Source organism: Tamandua tetradactyla, chromosome 25, assembly GCF_023851605.1.
Source record: "Tamandua tetradactyla isolate mTamTet1 chromosome 25, mTamTet1.pri, whole genome shotgun sequence".
Classification (NCBI taxonomy): Eukaryota; Metazoa; Chordata; class Mammalia; order Pilosa; family Myrmecophagidae; genus Tamandua; species Tamandua tetradactyla.
The window spans coordinates 254,779-265,444 of record NC_135351.1 but is presented as its reverse complement, the minus strand read 5'-3'; the positions used below and the strand labels follow the sequence as shown (position 1 = coordinate 265,444).

Genomic DNA, 10,666 nt, shown 5'->3' with positions numbered 1-10,666 from the left:
TTTCTTTTTGAAACACAGACTGTTCAACTGCATGTTATTAATGTAAAATTGTCATTATGCAATTGAATACCATTACAGTCAGATAATATACCCTAGGTAAAGTCTTTTTAAGTTAATGGAGTGTCATTTGATAGTGCAGTACATCATCAACTTTGGTTGACTCTCTAGGGAAATGCTGATAGAAACACAATGATATTCTACGAAATACCTCTTTAACTTCTAAAATTAAAAAAGTCTGACAACATGAAATAGTGATTATGAGACTGTTCATCCTGATCTCCCTTCATTTTTGTAGTAGTGCTTTGTAACCTTTATCAAGCATCAAGCTGTTTCTTCTAAAACTAATCACCCAAACTTTAAATCAATGAGATCACCATTCATTATTTTAACAATGGGACTGAAAATTATATCCAAAGAAAACTGCATAAACAGATTGATAGTAGCTGTATTTATAATGACTAGAAAGTGGTAATCCTCAAAGAAAACGTGATGAACACACAAAAGCATGTTTATAAAATATTCTATTATGCACCATTTAAAAGAATCAATATATTGACAAATCCAATTATATGATGGGATCTCAAAAATATTTATTTGAATTTGAAAAATGAGTCTGGATTAAAAGAGTGACCACTGCATGATGTAATTTATATAAAGGTTTAGAACAGCAAAAATGAAAATAAGTTTAAAAAAAGAAAAAAAATACACTAGTAGTTGCTTTTTAGAACTGGGAACAGACTGGGAATATAGAAGAAAGTGAAAAGGGTAATCTCTGAGATGGAACTGTAAATCTTTACAGGGGATTGTGGTGGTTAAGGTCATGTGTTGGCTAGCTTACAATGTACAGTTGTTTGATCTAGCAAGCATGCTTGATCAATTGTTATCATGAAGATATTTCATCAACTTAAATATTCAGTAAATTGATTGCCTTTATGGCCTATGGTATCTACAATATACTGAGGTGATTGCCCTCAACAATGAGAGAAGCTTCATCAAGTGATCTGAAGAACTTAAAATGAGAAGTGATTATTTAGGCAGTATGGTGGTTTAAGGCTGTATGACCCCAGGGAAAAAATGTGTTCTTAGATCTAATCCATTCCTGTGGGTGTTGACCCACTAAAAGTAGGAATTTATGATGAAGCTACTTGAGTTAAGCATGTGACTCAAGTATTCAGAATTGGTCTTTATCCTATTCCTGGATTATTTTATAAGCAGAATGAAATCCAGAGAAGAAAGAGAAGAAGAAGCAAGAAGCAAGTATCTGAACATCAGTAGATCCCAGAAGAGAAAGGAGAGAGCAAGACTCACTGGCAGCCAGTACCAGAATGCTGCTATCTTTAGCAAGAAAACATTACCTTGATGACTTTATTTGGAATTTTTCCCAGCCTCAAACCTCAAACAGATTCCCATATTTTAGCACACTTGTTTCTTGGAATTTATTTGAGCAACCTAGGAAGTTGAACAAGCAGTAGAGGTAAAATTTCCATCTCTACTTCTGTCAGCCAGCTTTCCTTAGGAAATTCACCACAAACCTTCACTGGAATTCTCAGCTTGAAGCCTACACTATTAAATCTGCACTTGCACATTCCCAAAGTCATGTGAGTCAATTCCTATTAAAAATCTCATATTTTTACATCTCTTTCCCTAGATGTAAAAATCTGAGAAAGACAGATTTGGTATCAGGAATGTTTTTTGAGAAACAAAATCCTAAGGATAAGATTTCTGAGTGAGTTCTAAGTTGTTCAGAATTGATTATCAAACCCAATTAGATACAAAGGCAATGATATCTCTATTTCCAACAATCAAGATGGCACTGATAGACCAGGCATAGGATGGCAATAGAGATATGCAATGCATCAGAACTCAATACAGCAACTCTAATGCTTGTGGAGTTAAAAAGTATAATGATGTTTGCTGGTTATTCCTAAATAATCTGAAGAGATTAACCCTGTTGTGTTTCAAAAACCAGCAAACACCTCCCCTGAGGAAACATACCTGACACCTGAGGCCCATCAGTCAGTAAAGGGGCTTATGGATGTCAGGTGACCAATATAATTTTAGTTCATGTCCATCTCACCAATCTCATTTAGCTTAAATAGATCATGATTTTAAGATCTCAAGTTCTGTACAGTTTTCCCCATATATATATCAGCATGGAACCAGAGAGAAATCCTGGTTTTACTCATATTTCAATGAAAAAAAATCCCCTCTACTTGTATTTCAAGGACATCTTTCTTACTTAATAAGAATTAAGAATTCTTAGAATTCTTAGAATTACCATGATTGATCAAATTTATTATTTTAGAAATATTACTATTCAACTAAAATCTGTGCTATAGAAAGTATATAAAATGCTACAATATATTTATTTCACATTTTCATACAATCTCTTCTGATCTTGGCCATATCAAGACTTAACTTCTGTCTCAGTTAATGAAAAATGCCCTATTTCTGATTAAAAATTTAGGTTTTATAGTGTCTTGAGTAATGCAGATATAACACCATTATAACATTCAGTTTACTTTGTGAATATAATTAACAGCACTGCAATATATATCTGACTGTGATTATATGAGGAAATGTCAGATTTATATATTATAACAGAATTTTAAGAAGCATTTTTAAAAATCCTTACAGCTGCATTATATAACAAAGATCTCTACGTTAAACCATGGATCATAGTTAATATTACAATTATTAAAATGTGCTGTCATCAACTAACAAATGTTGCATGCCAATACAAGATATTATATGGTAGTATATCCTACTCTTATATTTTATGTGTGATTGTACTGTAAACCCACCACTTCTCTAATTAAAGAAAACTCATTAAAATTAGTGATGAAATATAAAATAAATATTTGAGTTTCAGGTATCTAAGCTGAACAATTTCTTTCTTTCACATGGGCAGGAGCCAGGAATTGAACCCAGGTCTCTGGCATGGCAGTCGAGAATTCTGCCACCGAGCCACCATCACACCACCCTGAACAATTGGTTTTTAAGCTCTTCCTCAATTTTATCTATTTGATTGAACAAATTCCATAGTGAGCTATACAATGAGAACTTTACTTGATTCTTACATGTTACATTTAAACATCTGTAGAAAATAAAATGAAAGCATAAAACAAAATATCAATATGTATGACTATGATTTCATTTTTTTCTTCAAGCCTACAGGGATTTTTCCACTCTGTCAATCACTCAGTAAAAGATATTTGATCAACAATTATTAGGAAACCCTCAAAAATTTTTGAAGATACACATTGGGATATTGCTTTGGAAAATGTACTTGATCACAAAGCATGGCAGGTCAAAGTTTTTATTGCCCCTAGCATTTGAGGCAAAGCTACACATGATATGGCTATTACATTATGAAGCTTCAGAAATGACTCAAATATCAGAGGAGGAGAGCACAGTACATCTTTGAGTAATATAAGAACTGCACTGTGTCATAAAAGAAGAACAGAATGTGGTTAAGAGAAAAAGAGAGGGTTTGAGTGCCACAAGGTGAATAATCAGGAAATGAAGAGTAGGTGGATATTGCCTGTTTTAACAGAACACAAATGAATGTGATTGCCCAGACTGGGCACTATTTTTAGGAAGCAGTAAGAATATTTATTCTTCAGGCTTGGCATATATTAGAGATAAAATTACACATTGTTGCTGTCTTAAATAGTAGAATCATATAGGCAGTGGTCCAGAAAGTAGATTTTGAATTTATAGAGGTGACAGGACTAGAAAATCAAATGAGAATGGTGGGTAATCCACAGTCAGAAATGAGAGGTTTCTAGTCACACTGAATACAAGTGATGAACTTCAAGACAAAGCAGAGGGTAATTTCAGTGATTTTATCAAAATACTTGGAAAAGGAGAAACAAGAAAATACAGGGTATCTGATAAAAAATGTTGTGACTGTGTGTGAATGTTGGCAGATGATAATTTTTGTTTTGATCATGTTAATATCAATATAATAATTATATATACTAAAATGAATTTGATATCTAAGATGGGAAATAGAGCAAATAAGTGTTGTATTTGAAGAAACAGGTGGCTATGAGACTGGATGTGTTCACTGAAAATCATGAAATGTGGATAAATACAAGTGGAAACAAGGGGATAGAAAGGGAAGAATATAATGATAAAGTTGAGGCATTTGAGGATAGATAAGTAGGCAATTAAAATGAAGAAAGATTATTATCTACACATAATTTGATATAGATAAATATAAACACATATAGATGTAAATGATATAAACAATCAAATGATATAGATGACAAATACCAATACAGATATAGATTGATATAGGTATTGTCATAGAAATGGCTGTGGTCCATCTTGGGTGATAATATTTTCCATTCCCAATAGATAGAGGTAAAGTTATGCACAGACGTAACTCTAGGTATATGTCTGCATGTGCACGTGAGTGTGTGATTTCTGAATATTCTTGGGAACTTGAATTTATATTGATAGATATAGAGATGTAGTGATTTTTCTATGATTTAAAAAAAAAATTCTCCCTATGAATTCAATATCAGTGGCACACAAACTAAATGGGTCAATTTTATGTGAGCTTTAAACATGTTTTATGACATAAAACATTTTTGAGTGCTCCTCTAACTTCCATGTTTCTCAAGCTGTAGATAATGGGGTTTAGCATTGGGGTAATAACCCCATACAGCATTGCTATGAGCCTGTCTCTGGCCGGGGAGTGTTGACTGGAGGGGGGGCGGATGTAGGTAAATATTGTTGTTCCATAAAACAGGCAGACTACAAGGAGGTGAGAAGCACATGTAGAGAAAGCTTTGTGCTTCCCTTGGGCTGACTGGATCTTTAGGATGGTGGATACGATGTAAATGTAAGAAATGACAGTGTTCAAAAAGGCTGGGACTCCCAAAACACACCCTGCCACTAAAATAACAATCTCTGCCACAAACCTGGAAGAGCAGGAGAGGGCCACCACCGGTGGGATGTCACAATAATACTGATTCACCCGATTGGATTTACAGAAAGACAGGCGAAATGTCAACACTGTATGCAGAAGGGAATTAAGAAACCCTGCTGCCCAGGTCCCCGCCATCAGCTGGGCACAGCGTTCCTTAGTCATGATCAGGGCATAGCGGAGGGGGCAGCAGATGGCCGCATACCGGTCATAAGCCATGACAGAGAGCAGGAAGACCTCTGTCCCTGCCAGGGCCACCAAAAAGTAAAGCTGCAAAGCACACCCAACAAAAGAAATGCTTTGCTTCTCAGTCAGGAGAATCTCAAGCATCTTGGGAACAGTAGTCGAGGGGCAGAATATGTCTAAGAGGGACAAATTTGCCAGAAAGTAATACATGGGTGTGTGCAGTTTCTTCTCAGTCCCGATGGCGAGAAGAATGGCCCCATTTCCCAGTAAGGTGACCTGATAGATGACAGCAAAAGCCACAAAAAGAGGATAGCGCACCTCAGGGAGATGAGAGAGCCCTGTGAGGACAAACTCCTTCACGGAGGTGCTGTTGTAGATATCCATCTCCAGTCTCCCAGGCGTCTTTCTGGAGAAAAGAAAGTCAACAAGTACAGGTAAGGATAAAAACTTAGGAGCTAAGTGAAGGAAACACTTGACAAATGGTTCCAATGTGGTTGAGGAATTGTGTTAGCCCAATTTGAATTACAGATTTCAGGTATTAGAACAACTGATTAAAACATCTCAGGCATTTGTGATAATGATTAAAAGAATCATCCTCGTTTGAAACTTTAAAATTTAACCTTCATATCGAAACCGTTGATTCTTCAGGAGCATTTGGGAAGTCAATTCAGTGAAAGCTGATGGTGCATCCCACACGTCTCCTCAGGCACCTGTGGTAGCTAGAGTCATTTGTCAATTTGGCCAGGTGAGTGTGCCTAGTTCTGTTGCTGTGGACATGAGCCAATGGTACGTGAACCTCATCTGTTGCTCATTACACCTGCAGTAGGCTAAGAGGCGTGCTTGCTGTAATGAATGATGCTTGATTTAATTGGCTGGTGCTTAAATGAAAGAGTACAAGGTAGCACAGCCTAAGCAGCTCAGCATTTCTCCTCTCAGCATTCGCAGCTCAGCCCAGGCCTTTGGAAATGCAGAAAGAAGTCACCCCGGGGAAAGTTGTTGGAACCCAGGGGCCTGGAGAGAAGGAGAGAAGACCAGCAGAGACCATCCTGTGCCTTCCCACATAAGAAAGAACCTCAGTGGAAAGTTAGCTGCCTTTCCTCTGAAGAACTAACAAAATAAATCCCCTTTTATTAAAAGCCAATCCATCTCTGGTGTGTTGCATTCCGGCAGCTAGCAAACTAGAACAGCACCTTACCTTTTTCTGCCTTGTATTATCTCATATTTAGAGTGCGCTGTCTCAATACTAAGTACCTTGAAGGAATAAGGTGTATATTATTCCTCAATATGTAAATTTTAATAGCTGTTAGCAACTGCCAGACACATAATGAAAGTTAGAAAATAATTCTTCAGTGAAAGAATGAATGAGAATCGCATTACCTGGTCTGACAAAGAGTTTCTACTAGAAAGGAATAAATATAACAATGGTTCTGTGATTTTAAAATCATAATCTTTCAAATAAGAATATTAATGTTATCTCCTTAAAGAGTATACCTTAATACAAAATAAATTTAGCCTACATAATTTAAATAAATCTTAGTTGTTACTGTCTGAATGTGACCCCATGCAGAAACATATTTGCGTATGTATTCAATTCCCTTTTCCCTTAAAAAATTAAATATTTACCATGTAAGTTTCAAGTTAATATATGCTAGCACATATTGGTTTTATTTACCCTTGTTTAATTCTTAAATTACAATTCAGTGTACCAAAATGGCCCAAATCCCACAGTGATTATGATTACTTATAAAAATGCATTAACTTATTTGAAGATCTTCAAATTGATGCTTATGTAGTTTTTCTGTTACTTTATAAACTAATATCTACTGTTTATAAAAACATCACATGGTCATGATAGAAACCGCAAGCTGGAAATATGTTTAGGGGTAAAATGCAAAGGTAAATTTGTATGGTCCCCCTACAAAACTTCCACCCCTCATTCCTTTTACCTGGTGGAAATTGCTAATGATCTCTTAGCTCTGTTATAATATAGAGCATAAATAATGCAAAGTATACATAGTTGTTTGTTTAAACCTGTAGAATCACTATATTCTGCCAAGATATTTACCCCAGAAAGTTTTAAATAAGAATTGCTGAGATTAATTGGAAGTTACTCTTATTCTTTCATAAAAGCACTATAACTATTTCTATCCTTTTCCTTCAACAGCACCTTCTCTATGCCATAATTGAGAAAAAAGAAAACTCAGAGATGTTCTGTAAATAGTGAAATTTTTGAAAGAAAATTTTATGCTAAGCACAAAATGCTTAGGTAACAGTCACTATTCAATGAAAAAAGTTTGTTAAATATCTGTTGTGTTAATAGTCAAGTTCTAAAATGTTCGAGATTATATAAAATATTGCATACTACATATTGCTACTTTGAAAAAGTAATAGTGATAGATGATATTAAAGGTACTTTGAAATATTAATTCTTTGAAATGGCAAATATTAATTTTTTACACTCAAAATTCATTTTCTTTTATACCCACACTAGTTAATTTGGCTTATTTTTTCTTCCACAACATTATGAAAAATAACTCCTGATAAAACACCTAAGTTGATTCTATATCAGGCTACATGACCATCATGCAGCCTCAAGAAATTATAAAGAAAGTTTCTTAAATTTTGGACTTGGAAGTTTGAATTACTTAAGTCAAATTTTTGGTCTTGGCACAAGAAAACACAGCCTTTGCTCTTGAGGGGAGGGAATTGATATCAACCAGTCTCTCCTTCCAAAGCTAAATTAAATAAATCCCAAGTAGTTTCCCATATAATTGTAGGAGCCAAGTGTTAAAACAAGACCTGTAGAATTTGTTGGAAGCAGCTGGCCTCAGGATGGCCGCAGTAAACTGTGGAAATTGTTATGTAGAGCAGTCTGAGAGGAACAGAATGTTTACCCCAAATGGTTATGTTAAGTATGAAGGAAGAGAGCACTGAAAAATAAGCTTTCTGTTCTTTCAAGAAATGCATGCATGCCTTTTGTCACCCTGCAGTATTTAAATAGGCTCTGGATAAGAATCAAGTTGTCTGAAGTCTGTCTGAAGTAAACTCAAGCTTCAGACCCCCTGAGCCTGTCTGTGTCTTTCTTTCTTTCTCTCCTTCTTCCTTTCTTTCTTTTTCATCATTCCTTAATATCCTTCGAGCTCTGTTTCAACAGGAAGCAACATATAATCAGAAAAATAGAAGTGGTATTTTCTGTAATAATATATTGTTGAGGAAAATTTTATTAACCTTCCTTATTAACCCATCGATCAAAAGCTTATGCTGTAGAATTAGTGAAGTCCTTATGAAGTGCAAGCTCCCAACCTGCTTTGTGAGATTACTTGGTGTAATTATAAGCACTTGAGTATATGAAACATACAGTTTTGAAGTCAACTGTTTTCTTAGTCATAAACAGTCAAACATGCATGAAGAGTCAAGTGTAAGTGGCATCCATCTAGGATTAGTCTCATATTGTAACTCAACAAGAAATTAATCTTTCTTATTATTTCTGTGACTCACACTTCTGCATATGGGCAAAGGCAAACACACCATATGTGAAGCTTTACTCTGTAGCAAATACATATTTTAAGTTGAGAAAAAACAAAATGAATTCATTAAGCAAAGTTAACGCTGATTATCTTAGATCCCAAGATAACTCAAACTTCATTTAGTATATTAATAACAAGGGCATCCTACATTGAAAAGTTCTTTGAAAATAAGCTGTTGAATTTTCTTTTAAAATATATTGCTAAAGAAGAATTCTTAGCTTCCTGTTTAATGAAATGGACCAATACTGATAAAATGGAGGAATCAAAAAGCCCTCTAGAGTGTGATGTCTCCACCTGCTTTATGGCATCCTTGTTGAAGATTAGATATCATAGACCTGATTATCTAGGAAATATAAAGCAAGATGTATGTCTCAGAAACGTGTTTTAGATAAAATTTTACATACCAAGGTCCTGGACACACCTATATGTGCATATTTTAGGACTAGCTCAAGTGTGTATATTTGCACACCATATTAACATCTTTGCAAACATCTAACAGTTGGTTTTAGCTTAGACAGTCAAGAATTTAGCAAAGTATTTCTTGCTTTTTCACTTTCGGAGATTTCCTTACCAATGTGAGGTTTCAAGAAGAAGAAAGTAAAATGTTCCAGCCAGCAAAACTGCATCAGCAAAAATAAACAAGCTCCTAACTTATATAAAGAATTCATAGGAAGTTATTGTAAAATTTATATTATGCTCAATTTCCCCTTAGGAAAAGCAACAATTAGTACTCTAAGTTATATGCATCTCTTCTTAATTAAGTTGATCATTATCAACATAAAAATGGGCACCGTTTTAAAATAATCAACTCAGTATGGTGAAAAAATCTAAATTGTAGAAGAGAGACAATTTTGTTTCTTTAAATTTCTAGAGTATGATGCAACAAAAACTTTTTCCAGGAATAATAATCCCAGCCAAATTAAATAAGTAATTAATATCATTAGGATATTTTTCCTGTAACCACAAAAATCATTCCCATAAAATATGGTTATACAATCAACTTGTTAAAAATTTGCATTTTTCATGATAGGTAAACTTAAACACTTTTAAATATATTATTAGATACTTTGATATCATTAAAACAATTTATCATGGATATGAAAAAGTTGTGGTGTTACAACCAGTTCAATACAAATGAGTGGAATTTCTACCTTATTTTAATGTGTAACTCCTATCATAATTTTAAAATTGTGCAATAATTACTTATTACCTTGCAAGTTGTTATAAATTAATTATATTTATTAAAATCACATATGCTGAAATGTATATTTTAGGAACTCAGAACTACATCTTAATTCTTTCATTCCAATTAAACTTCAATAATATACATCTAAGCACACTTCTTTAAATCCCATTCTTTTATAGTTCCTTTTTCCCATAGTGAAATTGGTTTTAACAATATCAATATCTTTATTCACTTTCAGTAGCCTATAACAAATTCTCAATAGTTTGGTAATTATTGTACAGGTACTAGTACCACTAACAAAAAATTTTGCAAATTGTTTTTCAGTCTTTTGTGTATTTAAAACATGTCATGAAATTTATATCCTTAGATATTAGATTCACAAATTATTGGAATTAATTCTTTTGCTTTTTTCTGTTTAACTACAATAGGAGTGTAAGGCACATTTAGTATGCTAATTCTGTTTGCATTCAATTTTATGACTCACTTTTATCATCCATTTAAATATAATTTTATTTTAAATCAGGAGACTATGTACTGTGTCAGAAATATATTCAAAATGTATACTCAGAATTTTCACTACCATCCCTATACCTCCTATACTATTCCTACCCAAGACAATGTCTTTTGGGTTTTGATACATTGCATCTGAGAATCTTATAAAAGTATTATTAATTTTTTATATATATGTGCATGTGTCTATGTCTATGTATATGCATATATATTTTTTTTATTTTTCTTTTTTACATGAAAAGAGGTCTACCACACACATTATTTGCACCTTGCCTTCAATTTTCATTTAAATATATATTATGTAAATTGCTGAATAGA

At 33.8% G+C, this 10,666-nt stretch overlaps 1 protein-coding gene across 1 annotated transcript; it reads right to left on the bottom strand.

Annotated features, from left to right (window-relative positions):
• Positions 1–4,561: 4,561 nt before the first annotated feature.
• LOC143668725 (olfactory receptor 5V1-like) lies at positions 4,562–5,509 on the bottom strand. The gene has a single exon (XM_077143280.1). The coding sequence runs from the start codon at positions 5,507–5,509 to the stop codon at positions 4,562–4,564; it is 948 nt and encodes a 315-aa protein (XP_076999395.1).
• Positions 5,510–10,666: the final 5,157 nt, after the last annotated feature.